Below are 27,916 nucleotides of genomic sequence, written 5' to 3'. Positions count from 1 at the left end.
CAATAGTCCAATATTGTTGTATACCATGTGCTGTGGAAGGACTGGAGTCTGTCTCCCACCTGCTGAGGGTTGGTATCATTGTTGATGCTGCTGCTGGCCTCCCCTAGAGGATCTAGAAGCACCATAACTTTGAATCTTGTTGGGGTCTTGAGGAGAATCAAGGCTTGTTCCATGTAGACTTGTTACCTCTATAGTCACAAAATCTGCCGTGGGGCCAAAAACCACAAAAGGCCTGATTCGGTTGATATGGGCTGTAGCATTGTGAGAAGTGCCTATTGTCTCTGTAAAAGGACACAAGGACTCTTCTCTTGTTCTGGGACTCCACAATGAGATCTTTTAGGGCTTCATTCCCAAACAGCTTCCCACCCACATATGAGCACTAGTCAAGCTGATGTGTACTGAAGTGTCAACATCCCAATGTTTAAGCCATAGGGTCCTTCTTGTAACCACATCTGCAACAAGGGAGTGAGCGGAAAACTGTAACATCAAGGCAGCCATTCTGGAATATCTTGAGGAGTATAATTCATACTCAATATGGGTCCTGGTAAGGGTTACCAAGGAGCACATGCAGCCATAGAAGAGAAGACTGAGTGAACACAAGGTGCAGCTGCTACCCAACCCAATGATTTTCACAGGCAATGGGAAAAAAGAAGTAACGGTAATCGGTCATACTGATGACCACTGTCACAAAAAAGATGTGTGTTATTTTTTTGTAAATGGCTTAAAGATTGTTTTAGCATTAAATGGCATATATATATATATAATAAATAATCAGGAGGTGGCAGAGCAATGACTTATCCCCTCCTGCATCTGCTGATTCTGGGGGGTCTCAGTGGAGGAAAATTGGCCTCAAGTGAGCATTTACAGGGGAGAACTGATGGGTGGGGTAGAGGTTAAGAACTACCTTCCATCCACTGGTTCTCTCTTGCAAATGCAAGTCCCTATAGCCTGAGTTTATGCTTGAACAAAGATGTGAATCTGGATCTCTCAGGCCAAGCACCAAATGGTCTCTTCACACCCATTCTCATTAAAGGTCAATTCTTGTAAAACCTGAGATTAATTCTACCAAGGCCTGTGGTTGAGCAAGGGACCTTTTTTGAAAGGAGAAAACCTGATTTTTGATACTTTCTTTGTGTTGGACCTAAATGTACTTGTTATGCCACTAACCAGACCAGCTGTTTTGCCTCTAGAACTTTCCCCATCTGATCCTCCTTGCAAGTTCCTGCATGTTCAGACAGTAATTTAGAACCCTGATCCTGATAAACATGCTAAAACTAAAATAAACCTCAAGCCCCTTTAAACTATACTCACTGAAACTACAAATTGTGTTTGCTGTGAGTACACTTGTGTTTTTTGCAGCAACCACGTAAAGCAGAGATGAGGAAGTAGTGAATTCTTATCTTTCGAACCACCGCAGGTCAGGTTTGACAGATTAGCAGGGCCACCCACCTGATGTCACAATGACATTACATGACCCATTTTTGCTTACGTGACCATCAGCTGATTGCAAAGTGCTCTACACAGGACTTTACAGGTGCATGCAAACCCCCTTTGGCCCAACTGTGTCTTTACCTGTCCCACAACTGACATCTGAGAGGTACTTGATGGAGCTAGTCTTTGACGTTGCAAATGCAAGCAGACTGATCAAATGCTTGAGAGTTGAATTGGAGTGACCCTGCACACAACTTGCTGGTTGCCTGTGAACTACCACCTCCCCTTCCACAAGATAAAACTTAATTTTTGGCAGATAAAGGCAGAGGCTGTTGTACGTCCCCAGCACAGAACCTTTTATCACTGGGGATATGACTGGGAGTCTAGACACATTCCCAGCATGAAAAGATGGCCTGCTGGAGATTGAGGCTCATACAGTTACTGCATTTCCATTTATCTACCAGATGGTGAATTTATTTTGTTTTGAGGCAGGGGAAGGTGAAAGCAGCATAATGTACTTCTTGAGAGTCTTCAAAATATTTGTGCACTTGAATCATGTGCAAAGCCCTGCCCTCTTTTGAGGCAGACATAGGGATGCTTGCGCATCTATAGCAAACACAGTAACTGTAAGGAATTGCCCTTAAAGAAGTTAAGAGAATGCTAACAGATTTAATAGAATACTTCATCTGTGCAAGAAAAATGTCTGTCTATGAAATCCACATTTCTAGTTTCCTTTAATTTCATTTGGCCTTGGATGCCATTACCAATCTTTTAAGGCAAAACAGAAGATTCATTTCTCTTACCTGGATTTTATCATGCTTAATTGTATGCTTAATTTTAATCTTCACAGCATCCTGAAGATCATGGATGGTAATATTGCCAATACTGCATGCCACTACGTAACTGGTTAAATTGGTGTGAGCATCCACATCCTTTGGAAAATTAATTTAAACATTTATAGCAAAAACTATTTTTCTGAGCCCTCAAATTACCTTGGTACATAGATTTATTTCTTCGCATTGCCAGAATAAGTTGTCAGCACATTAACACTTAACATCACTCATTATAAGAACATCCTGTTTATAACATTAAATTGTTGCTTTTCCTCACACAACCTTTGCCATTTCCCTTATTATTGCAACATATAGTGTTATAAGGACAGCTTGTACGGTAATTTCCAGAAAAAGTTTCTCCCTCAGTCACTTTCTTCTGAGGCTAACCAGAGTTAATCCTCAAACAACGCTGACTGATATCCAGTTCTGATGTAATTAACTCACTTCCCAAACCAAGAACACAATATTCTTCTTATCTTATTAACAAAACAGTCTCCAGGGGAAGGAGGTAGTCTTTATTTTTGGCAATAAAGATGCTTGTAACATAATGTATTTATTCCTTGCAATGGTATATGCTACCATATAATGAATGCCTAAGAGATAATTGAGACAAGATTTCCCAGTCCTGCCCCATGAGGGTCCCTATTCATCTGTTTATCTATTACATTTATATACCGCCCCATAGCTGAAGCTCTCTGGGCGGTTTACAGCAATTAAAAACAATAGAAACAAATCTATACATTTCAATCCAGTTTCAGATGATTAACATAATATTAAAATCACAGTAACAGCAGAAACAGAAAAACTAATACATATACTGTGTTTCAATAGTAAATTGAAAACTCAGCAATCCATTATCCAAGAACAAATATAAAACTTCATTCATCAACTCAATGCCTTCTTGAATAAATATATTTTACACCTGTGCCTTGGATGGATATTTCTAAAATATCTTATCTATGTAGATCAGATATTACTTTCAATACCTCATCTATATAAATCAGATATTACTTTTAGCATAATAAAGTGCTGAGAAAAGTTGCATGGTTTCAAAAGTCTCTCTCCCTGCCAGGGCCAGATTAAGCTGAGGAGGGCCCCTAGGCTGATTGGTGTTTGGGTCCCCCTTCTCTTCCTAGGCAATATTTTTCTCAAACCCCTTACCCTGCGATCCGCGGAAACAGCTGCAGGAGAGATTGCAGGACAGAAGCTTCAGAAGCTTCTGAGCCGCCTGCCATCCCATCCCATCCCATCTCCCCTGCTTCACCTACCTTTCCGCTTTTTTTGCGGCTGCACACACTGCACGCACAGGTTTGCCATCAATCAAGATGGCGGCTGAGGTTTCCCTAAGGGACTGAAGCCTCTGCCGCCATCTTGGTTGATGGCAGCAATGAGCTCGTGTAGCACGCATGCGTGCCATTAAACGAAGATGGCGGCAGAGGCTTCAGCCCCTTAGGGAAACCTCAGCCGCTATCTTGATTGATGGCAAACCGAAAAAAACAGTGGAGGAAAAGGTAAATGAAGCGGGAAGATTTTTTTTAGCTTATGCATGGGCCCCCAAGAGTTCCAGGCCCCTAGGCTTCAGCCTACTAAGCCTAATGGATAATCTGGCCCTGCTCCCTGCCACACAGTTCTAAAGGTAAAAAACGGAAATGGACTGCCTTCAAGTCAATTCCGACTTATGGCAACCCTATGAATAGGGTTTTCATGGTAATTAGTATTCAGAGGGGGTTTATCATTGCCATCCTCTGAGGCTGAGAGGCAGTGACTGGCCCAAGGTCACCCAGTGAGCTTCATGGTTGTGGGGATTTAAACCCTAGTCTCCCAGGTCATATCCAACACTCTAACCATTAAGACACACTGGCTCTCTGAGTAACATTCAAAAGCACGCTTCAAACATCTATGGCAGGGAAGGCAGATGGAACTTATAACTACACAAAAGAACCACTCAAAATAACAACAGATGCAGGTAAGCAGCTTTGTTAGCTGTGGTCTCTGTGCAGTATCTCATCAGGAAAATATGAAAAAACTGGGATATTACTGCAACCTTGGATGACTGCACATACTGTTTCACAAAAGTCAGGACTGATGTTCACATCACTGTTGTACACACTTCTGAGATGGGGCTCCACTTGCTGAATGCACATGCAAGTTTAGTGTTCTGAGAAATCAGACCAAATTATAATATAATATAGGGGATGTTTGCAATCCATTCCAAGGAAGACCCAGCTTCACTTGTCTTTTGTTCTCTAAAACATATTAATGTGGTATTTTTCTTGTAGACAAGCCCATCCTATTCAGAAAGATGAAAAGAGCTCCTGTAACATCCCACACATTAATTATTCTTTCCTGGTCATCATTTGAGTATGATAAAAAGAAAAGGCAGAATTGTGCCCTTGTTAATGTTAAATGGATAGAGCCCTTTTCAAGCCATCTGGAAATACACTGAAAGTTATATAGGGATGTGCTAGCCTTTGCCAGCTCAGTCTGTACTTCTAAAGTACTCTAGTCAAATGTTTGAAAATCTTCAAGGAATTTAGAGAATTATGTATTAAAAATTTGAAAAGCCCAGTTAATTTTCCTGTTGCTGCCTCTCTTCCTTGAAAATCCTCCTACCTTCTCCAAGTAAAATAAAAATACGTCCTTCTTTTGGGGAAGCGGAGGGCATATAGATGATAGAGGATTTACCTCAACAAATGAAAGGCCATGCTTTAAGAGAGTCCTCTGGCTTTTGTTACTGTTTTTTCCTTCTACAAGGTGAAGCACTTTTTGCTTAGGAAAGGTGGAGGAGCACTAGCAGAGGAGTGGCAAAGGCAGGATGTGGTTATTTGAGAAGGAGGATTATGCATTTTGAGCTTCCCCTTTTGACGTTGCTTCTCATCGCTATTATTTTGCAGGGTTCTCAATTGCACATACCAAGCTTATACTTATACAGCTTGTACATACATAAGCCCTGCTCACAAAAGAACAATGGAGTGGTGGTCAGGGAGAAGGGGTGATCTTGCTCCCCCTCCATGTTGTCAAGGTATGGGCTTCCAGCTGTGTGAAAAGGACTGACATGTACAGTTCAAACTGAAGGATCACTTTTTCCTTATGAAACCTAAGGTATCCATTTGTTTCAAACCTGAGCACCAGACTCACTCCAAGAAAACCAGGTGTCACTAGGAACAGTGCTTCTGCTGAGAGAAGCACCTCTGGGGTGGAGGGAGAACTTCATTTTTAAAAAGTTATTTCCACTAAAGAGATTTGCTTTGGAAATGGTAGGAGGCCTTTGGTTGCTCTGCAGACTATTTCTAGTACTGTTTTGGATCACTGCCAGGATCCAATGATAATCTGGAATTTGGAATTGTACTTGGGCAGATGAACTCTTCATGTACTCAGCTTTTTCTTCTTCAGGACCTTCATCAGGACTGTGCTAAAGTGTTTTCAGAAGCTCTAATAACTCTACTTTTGCATATGGCCAAACAGTTTTGCACATCCCTGAAGATGATGGGTTAGGGACTGAGGGAGAGAAGCCAAGATTTCATAGACTAATTTGATCCACAGAGGTCTGAATAGATGCCCTACACGCTAACATCAAACATGAAAAACTGGTTACCACTATATTCTTTCCTTCAATGAAGCCTTGCATATGGATAACTGACCATTCCAAGTGTACAGTCCTCTACATTATGTGGGATTTATTGGAATAAAAAGATAACTACAGACTTGCTGTCAGCATCATTTCCTCCTCATTTGACGTTACAGGTATACATATGCTTGATCCTCTTTGTGCTATACAGTTATTTACCCAATTAATTTATTCAACTATCATGAGCATCTTCTGAGGATGCTCTGCACTCAGATGAAACCTGCTTTGTCATAAGTGCACATTGCCTTGTAAATTCTATGCAGCTTACTCGCTTGTTCTATTGAACAAACGGAGCTTACTTCTGAGTAGGGATGTTGAAGAATACTGCTGGAAACAGAAGGGAAAATCCAAACTGATATGATAACGTAACTGATGAGACTGTATTGTCTTGAGTACACATAGTGTACCTTTCCTGTGTTATAACTGGTCTTGGATCAGTTCCACATGTGGAATGATTCTCCCATTTCACATATAATTCTAAGTCATAGTTTAGTGCTGTCTGTACATTCAGCAGAAAGCCTTGGATTCATGTTGCCCCCTTCCCAATTATCCTCTGACATAGCCACAGAGAGATAGCAATCATCCACTTCTACTACTAAACTAACTTGTTCCCCATTAGGTCCAAACTGGGAGGCTCTGATTACTTTAAACTATGATTTGTTATTAGATAATAAAATAAGGATTGGTACTGACTAGTTTAGACAATCCATAGGTTAAACTAGCCCGAGCTCCCCCAAGTTGGGACTAAAAGAGGAACACTAGTTAGTTTAAAAATGGAAGTGAATGCATGGCCATGCTTGAGGAAGCAAGGGAAGAGAGTGTGATCCTGAGGGTTAGTGCTGTTCAGACTTGTAGGGCTCATCTATAGTTTAGAGAAGGTCTCCCCAACCATTCTCAGCCCCAGGAGCATATCTGGAAATCTAAGAAACAGTCAGGGGCACCACAAAATGTCCACTTCACAAAACGAAAACTGGTGATGCTCAGAACCCCCCCCCCCAAAAAAAAAACCACACAGGGAGAGGAAAACCTACCCCCCCCAAAAAAAAACAGACGAACAAGCAGGCTACCTCTCACAAAAACCATCAAACTTTAATTTTTTTAAAAAGGGAAATTGGGAAGGTCAAGGAGCCGTGGCAGACCCAAAGGAGGCTGTCTGAGACTGCTGTGCTCGAGAACCCTAAGTTTAGAGTTACATGTGAAATTAACTCCAGACAAGACACAATAATTTAAAAGGACACAGGCAGGAGAATATCATCCATTTGTTCGTGTACTGATATCTCATTTATAGTTCACTCTTAGTGCTGCCTGGAAGCACAACTGGCATGGAGAAACACTGAAGCCAATCTTGTGCCAAACAGAATAGGACAGCTGAGAAGACCAAGACGTATCCCTCACAGAACTGACTTTAAAATACTGTGCAGTAAGATTGATTTCATGATGAATTAATTCCGTAAGCATGGCATCACTCTATAAAAATGTGGAGAATACTTAACCTTCTATTGCTCAAACTTCTAATTCTATTTATTAGTAATTGGAGAATTTGAAATAAAACAACATTTCTTTTCGTTTACTCACTCAATGATATATATCAGGAGGCTAAGGCTTATCAGTTATGAGGGTGTAGTGTGTCAGGGCTGTTACTTTAATCATTTACTGAAACTTGTAATTATTACCAAAAACAGATATGAAGAAACTAGAGCCATTCATAAATAGCACAGGTTGTATTAAATAAAGGTCAGTCATTGGCTTGCAATCCAATGGTCCCTAGGAGGGTATCCCTGGGGCAATAGAATGCATCAGATCTCCCTCTCAAAAGGCAGGGAGACAGACCAGACCTCAGACAGAAAGATTCTTTATCAGATGTCCTCTCCACACCACTGTGGAAAATTCCATGGTCCATGCATTACCAAAGTTGGCAGGGCTGAAGGGGGGGAATGATGGGGGCAGACTGGGGGATTGTTGCGAGAAAGCATGGATATAAAGGATCAATACTTTCCCAGTTTACTGACATGCCCCCAAATCAAAGAGAAAAAAAATGCTAGCCCTGAAGCTGGTACCATGACATAATAACACATTTCCCAACAGTTATAGACTTATATTAGAGAGTTATATTGTGCTGTTCACCATAAGCTTCTTTGTTGTCATTACAAAGGATTTTTTAGAATGCAGAGACAAAAGATTCTACAGATATTGTTAGTGTATTTAGGAAGTCAGTGGTTCATGGTGATCTGCAAAGCTAGATTATGCTTAATATCTAGCCACAGTGCCAATAAAAAGTATAATATATGCCAGCACAATGCTCCAGAGTTCTGCGGATGCACTGGAGGCAAAGGTCATTTGAAATGATTTAAAGGAAACAAGCTGCTCATTTAAAAGCAAAGCTTCTTTCTTGAGCATAGCTTTATTGCAGTGTAAAAGGCTATTTTGCTGAGACTTTTCTAAAACTCAGAAATTCTTATCTGCATTTAGAAGAAAACAGAACTGAGGTAATTAATATACCTTCCAAATCATGTATTTTAAGAACATTCTGTTCTTCAAACTCTAATAATTAAACTGAATTCAATGGCAACAGAGCTCTATATTATTATTTTTATTATTATTGGTTCCCAATGGATACACAAAAGGTTGAATCCAACTAAGTCATACTTGGAACAAACCCACTGAAATCAATTGACATAATTAGCTAAAATCCTATGATTTCTGGGGGTCTACTTTGAGTATAACTTAGTTGGATATAATACATAAACCCTATTCCGATGTTGTATGAATACATGGGAGAGAGCAACTGATGTGTGTCCAACCTCATTACAAGGTCGAAGGAACAAACTATATGTGATGTTCATTACCTAAATAAATGCAATTACATATAGGTTTTTAACAAAGATTTAGTTTTTTAAAAGTCATGTTTGTAGATCCCTGGAATTCAGTGGGATTTAAGTTAGTAAATAGAGCCTGCAGGGAGGGATTTCTTTTTGTAAGGATCACTGGTGGAGGTGGGGTGAGGGGAAGATTAAATTCATCCCCTCCACTTCTTGCAGTCATCTGCAAGTGGCCATCTGCAAGTGCACCTTTTTACCCTGGTCTGTTTACATTTTATACCTCTTTACACTTGAGATGTATATTTTTAGGACCCACCCTATTCTTGTGATTGTAATTTGTTCTAAACTGTTTTTAATGTTATATTTTAAATTGTTGAGACCTGTCCTGGAACTTGAGGCTGAAGGGCAGGTAATCCAATCAATATAATAATAACATTTACATTGTTGAAAACCTGCATATTAATTGCATTCACACAATTAATATCACATATACTCTTTATATTTTTAAACAACTGTTTTGACTTGATGACAAAGAAGTCATTAATTTGGAATGTTCATGCTTACCTGGAAGAGTCCATTTTTATTGAAAAAAGTAAACTGAGCTCTGGATATAGCTTCAAGTTCTTCTGCACTTAAATTCGTTAGTAAGCTTGGGGGTAAAGCAACTGAAGCCAGGGAATTTTCTTGGTTTTTGTCAAAATCAATCTGGAATAAAAATCAGAATAGTTATAATATCTTTTCAAATACACTGGTTACCAGTGACTTACCGAGCCCAATTCAAGGTGTTGGTGTTGACCTTTAAAACCCTATACAGTTCCGGCCCAGTTTATCTGAAGGACCGCCTCCAGTATCACCAAATAGGCCGCCTTACAAGATCAGCCACACAGGATTTTCTCTCGGTCCCACCAGTCAAAACAGCTAGGCTGGTGCGGACCAGAGAGAGAGCGTTCTCGGTGGTGGCCCCCACCCTCTGGAATTCTCTCCCCTACAATCTCCGACATGCCTCCTCCCTGATGAGTTTTTGCCGAGCCTTAAAGACCTGGCTATTCAGGCAGGCCTATAAGAATGTTGGGGTGGAGTAGTTTTTTGTATCTTTTAATTGCTGTTTTTGTGATGTTAGATTGATTGTTGAATATGTCGTTTTTATATTGTATTTTAAAATGTTATGTAAGTCGCCTAGAGTGTTTGTTCAGTCAAACAGATAGGCGACTAACAAATAAAATTATTATTTATTATTATCCATAATTATTTCAGCAATAACAAATTTAGAAGAGAATCATAATAATTCATTTCCCTACCAATGCTGAATGATGAAGTGCTTTAATTTTTATAACTTAAATTTGAAAATTAATATTTTATATTAATTAATTCTAATTAATATTTAGTTCTAATATAAAAAATGGAAATTTTGACTGTGTGCTGCTTAGGTTCTCTTGTTTTAGTCTGTTTCATGTGTTTTACTATTACACTTTTTTAATACTGTTCCTCATTAGCTGCTGTGGAGAAAAGTAGAGTGTACATTTTATTAAACAAACAAAATCTATTTTTCTTTACAAGGCTATTCCCTACTAACATAAGTGGCAACCTGCATAAATAGCATGAATAGTGCCCTACAAACCATTCTAACACATTTGGGTAGTTAGATTTCATTCCAGCTAACAAAAAGAATCTAAAAATATTAACATCTCTATGTTAATATATATACACACACACACACATATATGCACTTTAATTTTTACATTGGGTTGTTTCTAAGTCATACTCAGAATAGACCCACTGAAAGAAATGCACTTTCATTTAGCTGCCTGTACATAACTCATAACTTTAAAATTCTATGTTTGATTTTTGGATATTGCTTATATCACATAATGTGTAGAAACAATTGTTCTATTTTTTATTATTTCTCCCCGAGAAGGATTTAAGTTTCTTTGGTAGCAAGCCTGGGGAATAACCAAAAGGATATGAAGTGGTTCCAAGACAGTCCATCTCATAAAACCCTCTCCCTGTGAAGCAACAGGATGGAGTTTTAACACCAAGCTTAACAAGGAGTCTAAACTGGGAAGTTTAATTGTGATGGTCTAAGCTGAACTCTTTCTGCATTGGCCATTATAACTTGGATGCTTTCTGTAGTCACATTCTGTAGTCACATTGTAGTCACAAAATATATGTTTTTGTATGTACATGTGTGACCTGTACCTGAAAGTCTGAAGCATTATTTTGGGGACCAACACTGAAAGAGGAGCCAGTGAACAAAGCTGAATTCAAAGATGAAACAGCAAGTGCCAAGTTCCGTGTTGAGATGCTTATGGAGGGACCTGTAAACTGAATCTTCAATGACAAGGCATCAATGGTCTTTATAGCTCTAAAATCAAACAGAGCATCATTATTTGTCTACAAAAATCATTATAATTAGAATAACAAGACTACCTCAAGAAAATATTTTTGTCTTTGCATTTCAAGCAAGCAACCAGTATGAGATTAATATTGTTCTTCCATTCATTTGTCAAAATGCCAATGAAACCTGAAAGGTAGGCTATCTAAATAACCACAAGTTTCCAGTTGTATCCTGGGGCAGTCATCTTGGGCCAGCCACTCAAAACTTGCATTTTAGATGTGGAGTGAAGGGGGTTCAAAGGCATCCTTGTCCTGCTCCTGATTTCCCTGTTCCTTTAGTGCCAGGAGAGGGAGCAGAGCTGTCTCCTTCTCAACAGATTCACCCCTCTTTTTCAACCTGATATGATAGGTGTTTTGAATAAATGTATGGACCATTTATATGCATCGTAGTTTCTTAGTACAGTTTTGTCTTTAAAAAAAAAAAAAAACTTGTTATGATGCTGACATTTTGTAAAAATGTAACTAAAAATGACTGACTCCTGTGAGATGTCTGGGGCCCTATGTACTGTTGTTGCTCCATTAATCTAACCATGCCTAATCTCAAAAGTGATCATCTCTTTACCTGCACCCTGTTTCCCTTCAGGGTTCATGGTGGCATTGGTTCCTTCTGCCTAAATTTCCATTTAGTTGATATAATTTTAGCTAATGAGTTACAGAGAATACTTCATTTTTCTTAATTATGCTGCTTTGCATTTGTCTTCTATATTTGACTTATAATTGTAATCTTTTTTTAAATTATTTTGTGATGTTTTGTTTGATGCTTTAATCTAGATTGCAAACGGCATTTAAATGTAAAGCAGAATAGAAATGACTCAAATAAATAAATTTAATTCAGTTTAAACTAAGCACTTTTGTGTTTCAATGGATGATACTACTACAATACATTACCATATTCATCTTTGTCTTTATTTCTTCTTCTTTTAACTGTTACATTTCCAGGCAAATTCTCTTTTAACATCAACATAATGGATTTACTGAAAGGCCCATGAATCTCCATGGTTGTATATTAATTATGCTGCTCTGAATGTGTCTCTTATGTTTGACTGACATTTGTGATTTTAAAAAATAATAATTTGTGATGTATTTTGTGTCACTTCACTTGGGAGAGTTATTTCCACAATGGAAAGAAATGATTATACTGATTATAGGATGTGACCTTTGTGCACTACCAAACTGTGAAAGACAAGTATCCTTGAAAGAACTTTTTTCCATTAAGTAGCTAAATATTCTTATAAACCATTCTTTTCTCCCATCTTTCAAGAAACACTTACTCAGAAGATGATGCTGCCAAAACCCTATCAGAACTGGTTAGAATATTAGAAAATATGGTGACCACAGTAGAACCCAGGGATTCATTGATTTCTTCATCATTCACAATTTTTTTTAGCTTCTGGATGACATCATTGACTTTGTCTGAAGTCAACTGCTGTCCTTCTCCTGTTAGATTCAGAAGCTGATTGGCTATATCAGCTGCATTTTCTGAAAAGATACACGCAAAATAAAATCCTAATTAAAGTCCCAGAAAAAGAATATTTGAAAGTGGTTTAAAATATAAAGCATTCTACTAGGGATTATAAGATTATAAGAGAATATGACATACAGGAAGTGATATGTATTAAGTATTGATCCTGTTCTAGGTTGTGAATCTAGATCTATAGGTGCTTAAGTTGAAATGAGTGTGAGTGAAGCTATTGAAATCAATTAGATTAAGCACACCTAACTCTGTGCTGAATTATAGCCTTAGGCCAGGGGTGGGGAACCAGTGGCCCATGGGCTGGATAAGGGCAGAAGCATCTATTCCTCATCCCAACCCCATGTAGATGTTAGGCGTTAAAAACTAGTGGGGCCAGTGGCTTGAAAAGACTTCTATTTGTGCCAATCAAAGGTCATGTTCTGTTTTGTGCAACAGCTTCAGCAGCAAGCCAAATGCAAGGCCTAAATGGCAGTCTAGACTTCTCCATGCAGGGCTCAGGCTGGAGACTTCACAACAGCATAGCTCAGATGTTGTTTCAGTAGCAGTTATCTCAAACTAAGTCTTAAATACGAGCTGCAGGTTTATCTTGGTAGCTACCTCTGCCTTCTGTAAGAGGAGCCTCTTAATTTAGTTGTCTAGTCTGCTTTACCTGTTGTTGACTCCAACAGAACAGGATAGGACTGTGGCTCCACTTCAACTTCTCAGACAGAGTCCTCTGAGTCAGAAGGCAATGCGGCCTCTTTAGGGTGAAGAGGCACTTGCACAATGGGTTCCTTTTGCACCAGTGCCTCTGGTTCAAGTATACACATGGGTCTGGCCCTAAGGACAATTCCATCTCTCACTGAGTCTAAGTGTGCATGTGAATATGTACAGTATATACTATATATGAATTTGTATATGGTGTATCTGTGGGTGAGAGAGTGTGGGGTGGCCCCATCCACTCATTGGCAAGTAGATCCCTCAGGGAGGCCAAGAGGGATTGTGGCCCTTGGGTTGAAAAAGGCACCACCCCTGCCTTAGACTTTAAGAAAACACTCCATACTTCTTAAGCAAAGCATTTCAAAAAGCCAGAGAACCTAGTAACCAAGATCTATAATAATGTTTCAAAATTATTTTATTATGTGATAAATACCAAAACACTTGCCTGTGCAGTTTCTAAGGTCAGGAGCACCCCAATATGAAGTGTAATTATCAAGGTTTAGCAAGCTAAGAAAAATAAAAATAAAACAAGCATTATAATTGTAACAATGTTGTTCAGAATAATAGAGTACAGAGGTTCTACATTTTCTATATCTTCCGCATTTTGCTCTTTAAAATTTTAATTGGATATGTGTCCTGATTCTGTGCACCCTCACTTAATTGCTTCTCTTTCATATCACTTCACATACTACTTCAGATAACTACCATTCACAGACCATTAGGCCATTCCTTTACCTTCTATTATCCTTTTCAACACTTTGGGAAATCTTCATGCAAAAATCTTGAAGTTCTATATGCTGGTGTTCCACACTGGCTTAGGCCCATATTGGGGAGGGGAAACCAGATGTTGATGTTCCTATTAAGGATTACTATGAAACATTATCCTGGTAGGAACTCAGCTGATGAAAATCAAATACATGTTTCTGGACTCAGGAAATTGTAAACAATAGTTCCATTAATCAAGATTATTAACTGTAATGAAATTTGTTAATTATAAATTAATTTAAATTCCAACTTTGTCACAATTCAGCACAACATAGCTTTATTTCTTGTATATCAGGGTAGGGAGCCTTTTTCAAAATAAAGGACATATTCTCTTGTGGCAAAACCTCAGGGCTGCATGCCAGTGGTGGATGGGGCCAAAATGGGTTAGTCAGTGCTAGTATACACACAAAACACACTATCCACACACAGCACATTCTTGCATAACTACACACATACAGCAAAATCATACATACAAACACACATAAAGCATGAAGTGCACACACATATAGTACATACATACTTTCTCACTTGCACACTCCCCTTTACATTTAGGATTGAGAAAGGATTTTAGTTTTCTCCCCAAGCTTTAATGATGGAAGGAGGTAATAGAGGCAATCCAGTTGACATAGTGTACTTGGACTTTCAGTAAGGTACCTCACCAAAGATTCTTTAGTAAGCCTAGCAGCCATGGAATAAGAGGAGAGGTCCTCTTGTGGATCAGGAACTGTTTAAGTAAAAGAATGCGAAGACCAGGAATAAATGTTCCTCCATTAACAGTTTTCTCAATGGAGGAAGGTAGAAAGTAGAGTCCCCCAAGGGGACCTGTGCTTTGAACTTCTGCATGAATGATCTACAGTTAGGGGTGAGCAATAAGGTGTCCAGGTTTGCTGATGATACTAAATTGTTCAGGGAAGTTTCAACAAAAAATATTGTGAACAGCTCCAAAAGGACCTCTCCAAACAAAGTATAGTATAATGGCAAATACAATTCAATGTAAACAAGTGTAAAGTTATGGCCGAGGTGCTGGAGGTGGTCTCGGCTGTGTGTGTACAGTCCCCAAACCTGCTGGTATTGGGGGACTTCAATGTACATTCAGAGGCCATCCTTACTGGGGCGCCTCGGGACTTCATGGAAACCATGGTTTCCTGGGAGCTGCACCTTATTACAATGGGGCCCACCCATGTAGCCGGTCACGCACTCGACCTTATGTTTGTCTCGGGAGAGGAGGGGAGTGATCTGAAAATTGGGGGTACATCCATCACCCCCTTGTCATGGTCAGACCACTACTTGGTGAGGATGGACTTTTCGGTGCCACAAACCCTCCGTGGGGGTGGAGGACCTATTCCGTGCGCTGTGGACACAGTGAGCAAGCCAGAGGTGACCAGTGGTGCTCTGGTGGTGTGGGATCGGTTCCAGCTTCTTCCATCTGATGAAGTGGACAAGGTGCTTTCAACCTTAAAGCCAACCACTTGCTTACTCGATCCTTGCCTGTCGTGGCTCATTATGAGCTGCAAAGATAGACTGGGTGAGGGGATCAAGATGGTGGTAAATACATCTCTCGAAGAGGGAGTAATGCCATCAGCGCTCAAGGAGGGAGTAATAAAACCAATCTTAAAGAAGCCCTCCTTGAATCCCCAAGATCTGAACAACTTTCGCCCAGTCTCAAATTTGCCATTCTTAGGCAAGGCGGTTGAGCGGGTGGTGGCAAAGCAGTTGCAAGCGCACTTGGAGGAAGCAGATTATCTGGATCCATTTCAATCGGGCTTCAGGCCTGGACATGGGACTGAAACAGCCTTGGTCGCCTTGGTAGATGATATGAGGAGGGCGTGGGATAGGGGCGAATGCACCTTCCTTGTCCTCCTTGATCTCTCAGCGGCTTTCGATACCGTTGACCACGTTATCCTCCTGGACCGCCTGAAGAGGTTAGGCATGGGGGGCACTGTATTGCAGTGGTTCCATTCCTTCCTCTCTGGTAGGTACCAAAGAGTGGCATTGGAGGATGAGGTCTCGGATCCTTGGCCTCTCACTTGTGGGGTGCCACAGGGTTCCATCCTCTCCCCGATGCTGTTCAACAACTATATAAAGCCACTGGGGGCAATCATCAGGAGATTTGGGCTGCAATGTCATCAGTATGCGGATGACACGCAGCTCTATCTCTCATTTAAATCTGCACCGAGGTTGGCTGTAGAAACCCTGTCCAAGTGCCTGGAGTCAGTGAGTGGCTGGATGGGAAGGAATAAGCTGAAGCTGAACCCTGACAAAACCAAGGTACTGTTTGTGGGAGACAAGGGAAGGCTGGGGGATGTGGACCTGGTGCTCAATGGGGTACGATTGCCCCTGAAAGACCAGGTCCGCAGCCTGGGGGTCATCCTTGACTCCCAGCTGTCCATGGAGGCTCAAGTCTCGGCTGTGAGCCGGGCGGCGCTGTATCAACTCCATCTGATATGGAGGCTGCGCCCCTACCTTCCCAACCATCTGCTCCCACCGGTAGTACATGCCCTGGTCACCTCTCGCCTAGACTACTGTAATGCGCTCTACATGGGGTTACCCTTGAAAACGCTCCGGAAGCTGCAACTGGTACAGAATGCGGCGGCTCGTCTGATTAAAGGCAGCCGCCGACAAGATCACATCACTCCAGTGCTGAAGGAGTTGCACTGGCTACCGGTTGTTTACCGGGCCCAATTCAAGGTGTTGGTTTTGACCTTTAAAACCCTATACGGTTTTAGCCCAGTCTATCTGAAGGAGCGCCTCCATGCCGCTCAACAAGATCAGCCTCAGAAGACCTTCTCTCGATCCCACCGGTTAAAACAGCTAGACTGGTGAGGACTAGAGAAAGGGCTTTTTCAATAGTGGCCCCACCCTGTGGAACTCTCTCCCAAATGATCTCCGCCATGCCCCTTCTAGGATCAGCTTCCGCCGGGCCTTGAAGACCTGGCTCCTCAGGCAGGCTTTTGGGGTGGGTTAGGTTTTTACTGTTATGGTTTTAAATTTTAATGTTTTTTTTTTTATCTTGTACGTTGCCCAGAGTGGCTGGACAACCAGCCAGATGGGCGACTAAGAAATTTAATAAATAAATAAATAAATAAATAAATAAATATTGGAGCAAAAAACCTTAATTTCACATAGACACTCATGAGGTCTGAACTGGCAGTGACTGATTAGGAATGAGACCTTGGGGTCATAGTGGATAACTCAATGAAAATGTTGACCCACTGTGAAAAAGGCAAATTCCATGCTAGGGATCATTAGGAAAGGAACTGAAAATAAAACTCTCTCTTTTTTTTTACAATAATTTTTATTCAAATTTTCATAAAACATACAAAACAAAATCATAAAACATTCAAAGACAAAAAACAAAACAAAACAAAAATGATTAAACAAAAAAATAAAATGTTGACTTCCCATTTGTCGCAGATCAAATCAGTTATAGGTCTACAATATATAACAATCCTGTCTCTTAAATTATATTATAAAATCACTTTCCTCCAGTAGTTATCTTAATTAATCATCAAATCTCATAAACATTACTTTATTCTTTCCACAAAAAGTCAGAGAGGTTTCAATTCTTTAAGAAATATATCTATCAATTTTTCTCCAAATAAACATGTTGATTAATCCATCTCGTTAATAATAATAATAATCTTATTGTCATAACCATAGTCCAAATAAACATATCGATTAATCCATCTCATCAAAATCTGTTAGGTCCAATAATTTCAATAGCCATTATTCCATTATCCATATTAATTCCATCTTCCATCTTCAATAGTCCTGTTAAGTCCAGTAATTTCAGTGTCCAATCTTCCATTATCAGTATTCCATAATAATCTTGCTGTCATAGCCATAGTCATATAATAAGAGTCTGATGGGAATTTCCTCTATCCCAAATATTTTCTTGCCATCAATTCTGAATAAGTTGCTGAAATATTGTTGTAAAGTCATATCTCTGTTCTTCTTTTTTACAGAATGCACTGGCTCATCTCTTGAGAGTTTTTCCATTGTCACATGGCTGCAGTTAATTCCATAGATTTTCTCTATATCAAGCTCCATCACGTCATTCCAGTCCAGAAGATTATCCAAGCCATTGATAACTTTATCTCTAATATCTTCATTAATTTCTTCAGAGATAACGTTAAATTCCAAACAGTAGATTTTATTTCTAATATCCATAAACTCCAGATCTTTTTCCAATTCCACATTTGTTCCAATCTCCAGGGCTTGTATCTTCCCTTTATTTTTTCTTTTCTCATCTCTGATCTCATTCTCCTCTCTCACAGGATCCCCTATTTCTTTAAGCTCCTGTGTCATTTTGCGCAGTTCCATTTTCAGCTCCTTACTGCCCTGTCGCAGGGTTTGTTTCGTTATCTCAATCTCATCCATTATTTTCTGAAACATAATTACTTCCAGATTCTCAGCCACTTTCTTGATTGCCATTTTTAAAACCACGAAAACAAAACAAAACAAAAATAAAGAAGAACCACTTCTTATTTCAGCAACAATTGGGTTAATATTCCAGGCTTGATGACATCACAGTATAAACAGAGCAGCCTGCCTTATCTCTCTATGTTCAAGAACACAAAACAAATTTAGTTCCCAGCATCAAAACAGTTAGTGGCGTCGTGAAGAAGCAGATTCGTCAAAATAAAATAGACCAAAAAGAGAATAGTCCCAGACAATATAATGTTCCTCGGAATAGAAATCCCTCTTCTGTTTATATCTTTAGAATGCACTTCCAGGACAGCTTTTTGCAATAGAAACAGAGATAAGCTGTTAATTTCATGAATAACAGAGAAGAGTTATAGCTCACCCAGAAGTTCTTTAAAGCTGATTCATTTGACAAATCTCTTTTTGCTGCAACAATTTAAACCAAGTAAAAAAAATAATAGAAAGAAGGGTGCTTGCCTGTTAGTCCGTTTTCTCTTTGAAGAAAAGATAAACGTATCGCATTAATCAGATAGAGCTTGTTCGGAAGTCCGTCCGGCATTGCTGGCTGGACCTTTTCTCATAAATTAATGAAATCCAGTCCTCCCAACAAAAACAGGCTTTTGAGGTTGATCTCTACATTTCTCCCTGCCCGGGAGAAATTTCATCAGTCAAAAAAAAAATGTTCTGACTGATTTATATCTGAATAAGCTCCTTTTGAGGCAGGAGCCCGTCTCAAAAGCAGGCACAAGCGAAGTCACCCTTCCCGGAAGTCCCTGAAAATATTTATTTTCTGAAAATAAAACTCTCAATATCACAATGCGATTAGTGCAACCACATTTGGAATAGTGTGTACACATCTGGATAGATAACAGCCTGAGGACATTTTGGAAGGCCTAATAGCTGAATAATATTAATATATTTGTGAGTATGGCATATTTGATATATTATAGTAAAGTTGTTGTTTTATGCTATAGTTTTAATTTATATTTTAAAATCTTTTTTATTATCCTAAGGTCCAAATTGGAAAGATAGTTTCAGGATGCCCACAAAGTTGGATAGCATTTTCTACATAGGGTGTGGCATTCAAAAACTTTATAGGTATTGTTTCTCACAATTCCAGTTGGTGAGTTTTATACGTTATATTTTACAGACCTCCCCAATTAGTACTACTATTATTTTTTTAAGTACCCAACAGCAGTTTTTATTTCTATACTTTTCAGGTGTAATTTTTTAATTGCACTAGTGTGTATATGTTTTCTGGATTGCATTTCTGTTTAATCTATATTATTTGACCACTAAAGAACGTGTTTGTCATAACTTTTGAATCTACTTCTATTGTCAAGATTTTGCTGATTAACACTTACATATTTGGTATTCGTTATTTTGTTATCATACATATTGTTTTTATGTTGCCTTCTAGATTTTGTTACTAGTTACTACACTAATTTTTGTTGTTGTTCAGTCCTTCAAGATTTGGTTATCAGTATACGTATAGTTTGTTTTTATTTTTTTTCTAAATGCCCCATAAAGTGCTTGTATACATTATTCAAGGTAGTCATCAAGAGTTCTTTCTAGTCCCCAATTCTTCTTTTCACAGTTCTGGTCACCTCACCTCACCAAGGTTATTGTAGAGTTGAAAACGTTCAGAAAAGGGCAACCAGAATGATCAAGGGAATGGAGGAACTCCCTCATGAAGAAAGGTTGCAGCATTTGGGGCTTTTTAGTTTAGAGAAAAGGCAAGTAAGAGGAGACATGATAGAAGTGTATAAAATTATTTTAAAAACTGCCACCCTGAGCTCCTTCTGGGAGGAATGGTGGGATATAAATTTAATAAATAAATAAATAAATAAAATTGTACGTGGCATGAAGAAAGTGAATACAGAGAATTTTTTCTCCCTCACACATAACACTATAACTCATGGACATCCAATGAAGCTGAATGTTGGAAGATTCAAGGCAGATAAAGTACGTCTTCAGACAGTCCTTAGTTAAACTATGTAATTCACTCCTGTGAGAGGCAGTGACGGCCACCAACTTGGATGGGCTTAAAATGGATGGGATTAGAGTAGACAAATTCATGGAGGATAAAACTACCACGATGTCTATGCTCTACCTCCACAGTCAGAGGCAATATGCTTCCAAATACCAGTTGCTGGAGACTGCAGAAGGGGAGAGTGCTCTTGTGCTTAGGTCCTGCTTGTGGGGTTTCCCATAGGTATTTGGTTGGACACTGTGAGAACTGGATGCAGGAATAGATGAGCCATTGGTCTGATCCAAAATACTCTTCTTATTTTCTTATGTTTATGTTTATCTTCATAAAGACAACAGAGTTAACCATCCCACCACAACTGCAGTCTTCACGAAGACTGCACAGCAGCTGAGCTTGAAAACATTTTCCTACTGGCTCCAAAGTAAGGCTGTATAAAGCCTATAACATGCATGTTGTGTGGGTCGGTGGGGATTTCCACTGTGTGGAAATTCCTCAGAAATGCCCCCATGCCATTTTGCCTTGAAAAGTCTAATTACAGAGAACATGAGGCTGGAGGCCAGATTGGAAGACCCACAGGCTGCATCCAGCCCATGGGACAGCAATTCCCTATGCCTGTACAATTTAATAAACTGTAAACCATATATCTTAGTAGCTTTGTCCATATGCATTACATAAAATCAATGAACAACAATATTACATAACAATATATAGGACGCAGGTAAAACATACATTTATCCTAGACCTAAAAAAGTATCACCTTATTTTCTTCCACAGTTATTTTTAGGCATCTAGTCATTTAAAGACTATACATCTACATCCAATACAATGTGTGGTATTCAATGAAATACTTGCACCAGCACAAGCATTAGCACTAGTGCAATGGAATTTCCCCTGCTCGTTCCCCAGCACCATTCCAAATCTGCTCCAGAGGGTTGAGGGGAAACCCCAGAACAAATTAAGCAAGGAGGTGCAGGGACAGAACATTCCGTTGCACAAGGAGAAATCTTTGAGGAAATGTTCACCTTAGAACTATGTTGAATACAACCCAATACATCTTTCTTTCACTACTACTCATCTCATGAACTTTGAGCTCTTACCATATTCTTGATGCATTCTGAGTAGAGCTGCCATGGCAAGGTGTAATGTCAGTCACTGTTGGTCTGGTATCTGTCCACAAGTAATTTATAGGGTATTCTTGACTCTCACATTTTTCTACAAAAAAAAAAAAAAAACAGTGGAGAACAAAAAAAAAGGCTTGCTCTCTGAGTAAATGTTGTTTAAATTAGGCTCATTTGAAACACTCTTAATTCTTTTATACCATCATTTTTACCTACAAAAGGCTACCCAAATCATTAAATATGCAGATATCTGTGTTTACAGATTTTGCAGAATATAAGCTCTGCACTTTTCCCATTAGAGAGTGACATAATATAAAGCCCATGAAAAATAAATATCTGTATGTTAGAATTCTCCCATGCATTTAAAGCTAATCTAGATTCTGACAAATATCACTCGTGGATTTTTTAAATAAAATTTGAAGTTCATTAAATAATTTTCAATTTACTTATTCTTGAATTGGTACTGTGCAATATTCAAAATGTTCTGATTGGAGTGCATTAATTTAAAGAAAAATAACTGGTGACTGACAGACTGTGTAACTCAGTTGTGCCCAGCTATTCCTGAACTAACAAAGGCCTTAGTCACATGGATGGCCAACTTTATTCACTTAATGCAATACTGGGATTGCTCATTCCAATCCTGTCCCTAGCAGTATTACCTCCTTGAGTTCACTATAATGTACACCTGTGCATATAATCCAACACGGATAAACCTAATAATCTGCAATTCTCACCCTTCAAAATCATGGAAGAAATGCCTAGACATGCATATGCAGATTCCACCCATCATTCCAAATTCATACATATACATGCTAGAATTGTCCAAAGTATCGCTGCTCTCTCCTCTTTCACTCCATAGCACCTATGTATTAATTTACTGATTCTCTGTTCAAAAAGCAGATATTGTTGAATAAACATCTCCCTAGCAATGCAATTTTATTTTTTAAAATATTTCCTTGGGCTGAAGAGTGCTAATTCCAGCATTTTAAATATAAAATTGATCCTATAAAAATATTATCTTACTTGCTCTTTGTTTCTGTTTTATGATATTAATAGTGATACTATGAACTAATTTATTTGTAAAAGTTCATAACTTAAAAGACATTTTCAATAAAAGCACAGTCCGAAATACCACTTTCAAAATATTTTTACTGTTTCAAAAAATAAACTTTTCTTACATTGTAAAGAGAAACATGTTGGAATATGAGTAATTTTTATTACGCAAACAAAATACACAGAAAGCAAAGGTGAAGCTTTTGGACTTACCAACTGGATTAACATCCACTTTATGGAGTTTCAAGCCACTCCCCATAGTCTCATTGCTGCTTATAAGTTTATTCTCTATCATTTGTTTTTCCAAACTTATATTGTTGGTAGAATTGTAAACCAAAAGAGCCCGGACATCAAAGCTGCAAAGAACATCGTCCAGTTGCTGAATCAGAATAAAAACTAGCAACAGGACATCTTAAATATGGAACAAGAGCTTAGCATCTGCTTTATATCAATCACCAAACAGAACAGAACAAACTATTTCCTCAATGAAATCACCAGTACAGAGAAATTATATAAATTACAATTCATCACGTTGGAAATGTCATTTTTGCAACTCCTACCTTCATTTTTAGGATTTCACCTACTCTCCTGGGAAACAATCATAAAAAGGCTTGCCAAAAAAAGTCTCAGGAAAGAAATGAAATGTCGGAAAGTAGGAAGAAGATAAATGGTACAAGTCAAATTTTCCAGAAAAGGCAATGTATTATTTATGCATTTCTAGCCAACCTTTCCATAAAAATATACATAAGGGGGCAACCAAAACAAGCACAAACGTGAAAACAATATACCCAAAATTAACAATCAAGCTAGATTCACAGTCAATATAGCACAGTCAATATCCAAAGAATCAGCATTAATTTTTTTTAAAAAAAACAACCTGATGAAAGAGGCAAGTCTTAATGGGCTACTAAAAAGAATCAGCAATGGCACCAGGCAAACCTCCTTGAGAAAGGTGTTCAATTGGGCTGTTCAGATATAATACTGTTCCATAGTTTATCATTTGGGGATTAACCCAGGCAAGCTTTGGTCTTGCACATTCCGTCTAACTCCTCAGATGAAGCCATGAAGAAGAATTTGGAAGTTTAGATTAACCACAGCTTAATGTTTTGTTTGAACTGGACAAACTGATAAAAATCTTAACTATGGTTAGTAGAAACAAGTCAACCAAGCCATCGTTTATTAAGTTGGTTTGTTTTCATTAACCATAATTAAGATTAACCACTGTTCATGGATAAAATTAATCACAGTGACCACATAACACTGGCCCTAAATCATAGTTAGGCAAATTGCCCTGTGCTTATGCTATTTTTCTCAAAAATCAAACATCTATTTCCAGCCTCTACTATATTGCTACTGAAACAGTCAAGAAACTGGTGGTAAAACTTGTTAAATCTGTTACATTTTACGATCTCACAAGCAGTGATGCCTAAAAATGTATATACTCAGATTGAATAAAGCTGAAACTGTATAAATACAATGATTACTGACAGAAATGTATGCATTACATCCCCAGAAGAACATAACCTTGTTCTGCTTCTGATGAGATCAGATTCCATAATATGCAATTAGAGAAAGTTGTTTGGGAATGGCGTTCCCGCCTGAAGTGGGAGCGTGTTTGACGCCACCCGACCTCTAGAAGGCTCGGGAACATTTTTGTGATTTCCAAAGATGGTCAGCTGGGGTTTCCTGACCAATGAGACGTGAGGCAGGAGTGGGTTTAAAAGCCTACTCCTGCCTTTAAATCTTGCCTCTTTTCGCCTTACAGCAGCAGTGGTATACCTGGTCCCATCCAGAATATCTTCTTCCTGTTCATTGTCAGGGTTGTCGGGGCGAGTTTGGGTCTTGCGCGACCTGCTTAGCGGCTGCTTTGCGCTTCGCTGGCTGCTTGCTTGCCCTGGCCCACCTGTGACCATGTGGTTTGCTGTGTCATGGGAGGAGGAGGCGGTCTTCCCAGGGCACCTGGCCACATTGGGGCTTTAGCCTGATCAGCTGTTTTGCAGGTCCGGTCGAGGCTGTCCTTGCCTTGTCGGCCTGAGTGGTTTCCCGGGTGTCCTTGTGTGAGCCTTGGACCTGCCGGTTGAGAGACGGTTTGAGCCCCTCTCAGTGTGGTTTGCAGCTTTGTGGGGGGAGGTGGTTGGCATCGGCCTTCCTGGGCCTTTCTGCGGTGAGTTTCGCTGGCGCGCATTTGGGCAAGCGGCTGCAGTTGCACTTCGGCATTGAACTGCCCTCCCTCTTTTGCATCATGAGGAGCTTGATCATAAGAGCAGGTTTACCTTGCTCCTTATTTTTATTTATTTATTAAATTTATTAGTCGCCCATCTGGCTGGCAATCCAGCCACTCTGGGTGACGTACAAAATTAAAACATATAGTTTCATTAAAATATTAAAATCTCAACCAATAGTAATAAAACCTAACCCACCCCAAAAGCCTGTTTGAAGCGCCAGGTCTTCAAGGCCCGGCGAAAGCTCATCATAGAGAGGGCATGACGGAGATCATCCTTCCAGTTTATATGTGTACTTGGGTTTTGTTTTAGGTTGCCCCCCCTTAGTTGATAACCCCTAAGCCCCTTCACCTTCTTCCATTTCGTTATTGCTCCCCCTCCTTCCCCTGGCTTCTCTCGCGTGTTTCTGAGGCGCGTTTGCGTAAGTTCCTCCCCCCGCTCAGCTTGTGGGGGGTGTCTTTTCACCCACCTCTTTGGTTGCCCTCCCCAAAATGTCATTTGTTAATGCTTTCACCTATATTGCAAGTCAGTGGGGGGGGGAGGTGCAAGTTGCTTGCGGGGAGGGGCGTCTTAATGGTTTTGCCTATAAATATATAAATAAATATATTATATACTGCCTTCAAGGCGATGCTGACTTATGGCAACCCTATGAATAGGGTTTTCATGGTAAGCAGTATTCAGAGGGGGTTTACCATTGCCTTCCTCTGAGGCTGAGAGGCAGTGACTGGCCCAAGGTCACCCAGTGAGCTTCATGGCTGTGTGGGGATTTGAACCCTGGTCTCCCAGGTCATAGTCCAACACTCTAACCACTATGCCACACAAATGGATTAAAATAATTAAATAAAAATGGATGAAATAACTAATTAATTAAGTAAATAAATGAATGAATTAAGTAATATTATATATTTACATAGGATATATAAAGATTATTTTGGTGCCACTGCATGGTTATAGGTTTTAGTTCAATCTTAGTTAGCTATGCTTCACATATATGTCTGGCAGTACTTGTTTATATCATTCGAAGAAGAACCTTCGGTGTAAAGTCTGCATAGGTTGTGTGGCCATTTGCATCATGGCCAGGCCGGCATCTAAATCCCAACCACTTCTCCGCGATTGTACATCTACTGCCGGCCAGGGGTATGAGTAATTGAATATCTGCTCATTTGTCACATCCAATTCATCCTCTTTTAGGCCCAGCGTGGTCCTTGCAATTTTTGGCTGGCTAAATCCACTGCGCACAAGCGCTCTCGCAGACAGTGACAGGCTTTTATGTTGCTACTTCAAATACTTATTGTAATATTTGCAAGAGTTGAAATGAATCACAAATATTCGTTAGAAGGAACAAACTTTACTTAACAGTCTGTTGCAGCATAACCAAGAACCAAGAGCTCTACTTTCGTTTTCCTACTGGTCCCACCCCCAACTGATTCCCCATACAACTACTTCTAATTCACTTGAGTTCCTACTCACATTACATCTCCCTTTTTATTTTTAAGAAAAAGACAGAAACTACTGTCTATATCGAATTGGTTTTCTGATCACTCTGCCTCTTGATGTAGTAACAGGTAACTCAGAGTCCAAAATCTTTTCTGGTATATCACTGGCACTTTGTGCTACAGCTGTTCCACTTTTGTTGTCTTGAGACTCTAATAGGTCTACCTCTGATGGAGGTGCAGTTGCAGTCTCAGTAGTCTCATCCATTTTTGGTTCACAACTTGGAGTGCTTTGAAGATCTCTTCTGTTCCTTCTGTAGACAGCTAAATCATCAGTCTGAACCAAATATGATCTTGGAGTCATGTTTTGTCCAGTCACTCTCGCTGGTTTCCATACTCCATCTTGCCGAACATTAACAGAATCACCAACCTGCAAAGGTGGTAAAGGCTTTGAACCTTTGTCAAAGTAAAGCTTCTGTTTTTCTTGTCTTCTCTTCAGATGTGTCTGTATGTCACCTTTTACCTGCTGAGGTAGTAATAACAGTGCTGAGGTAGGCAACCTGGTTCTTAAATGTCTCCCCATTAAAAGTTGTGCAGGTGAGGCTGTATCTACTGTAGGCGTATTTCTGTAATCCAATAAACTAAGATAAGGATCTGTGTTATTCAGACTATATTTCTTAAGAATCCTCTTTACTGTTTGGATCGCCCTTTCTGCCATTCCATTTGACTGAGGAAATAGTGGACTGGATGTTGTGTGAACAAAGTCCCAATCTTTGGCAAACATTTTAAAGTCTCTAGAGCAAAACTGAGGGCCATTATCACTGACAACCTCTTCAGGTATACCATGTCTTGCAAATATAGATTTGTAGTGTAAAATTACTGATCTACTTGTAGTGTCTTCAAGCAAACATATTTCCACATATTTTGAATAATAATCAACCAAAAGTAGATAGTTCTTTCTTTCAAATTCAAACAAGTCCATTCCTAGCTTCTGCCAAGGTCTTCTTGGAATTTCATGAGGTAACATTGCTTCTTTTTGGTTTTTATTTCTGAAGGTGTGACATGTGGTACATGACAGTACCAATTCTTCAATTTGGGCACACATACCTGGCCAATATACAGCTACTTGTGCCTGCTTTTTACATAATTCAACACCCAGATGGCTCTCATGTATAATATTCAATATCTCTTTGCTCAAATCTTGTGGTACAACGATTCTGTCACTTTTAAAAATGAGTAAATCATGAACACTTAATTCCTTTCTGTAATTCCAATAAACACATATACACTCTGGAACTTCTACTCTTCTATCTGGCCACCCCTGCAAAATGGCATTTTTCAGGATTTGCAAAATGCTATTATTTTCAGTAGCCACCTGAAATTCTTTCAGTTTTGATTTGGGGATTGGTAAAAAGATAATATGAGGTTAACAGCAACCTTGGCTTCTTCAGAACTTATTCCTTCACCCTGTTCAAGATATGCCCTGGACAGGGTATCAGCAATTATTAATTCTTTGCCTGGTCTATAGTGCACTTGTAATTGATATTTCTGCAGTGTTAACTGCCATCTTTGGATTCTTGGAGGTGCAGTATGCAAAGGTTTTCTGAAAATTGCCTCCAATGGTTTGTAGTC

The 27,916-nt window shown here is 39.3% G+C and overlaps 1 protein-coding gene across 4 annotated transcripts in view; it reads right to left on the bottom strand.

The window, feature by feature from the left end:
- Positions 1-27,916, bottom strand: part of ADGRG6 (adhesion G protein-coupled receptor G6) — a 196,042-nt gene that overhangs the window by 55,084 nt on the left and 113,042 nt on the right. For all 4 annotated transcript variants that reach the window (XM_061624020.1, XM_061624017.1, XM_061624019.1 and 1 more), the window contains 7 exons: positions 22,843-22,985; positions 21,556-21,670; positions 13,724-13,785; positions 12,377-12,584; positions 10,908-11,073; positions 9,276-9,416; positions 2,235-2,363 (listed from right to left, as the gene is read on the bottom strand). In XM_061624020.1, coding sequence (XP_061480004.1) covers positions 2,235-2,363; positions 9,276-9,416; positions 10,908-11,073; positions 12,377-12,584; positions 13,724-13,785; positions 21,556-21,670; positions 22,843-22,985 — 964 coding nt within the window. The remainder of the gene's footprint in view (positions 1-2,234; positions 2,364-9,275; positions 9,417-10,907; positions 11,074-12,376; positions 12,585-13,723; positions 13,786-21,555; positions 21,671-22,842; positions 22,986-27,916) is intronic.

This window comes from Rhineura floridana, chromosome 4 (genome assembly GCF_030035675.1).
Source record: "Rhineura floridana isolate rRhiFlo1 chromosome 4, rRhiFlo1.hap2, whole genome shotgun sequence".
Classification (NCBI taxonomy): domain Eukaryota; kingdom Metazoa; phylum Chordata; class Lepidosauria; order Squamata; family Rhineuridae; genus Rhineura; species Rhineura floridana.
The sequence above is the reverse complement of the archived record's forward strand: the minus strand, read 5'-3'. Positions and strand labels throughout refer to the sequence as shown.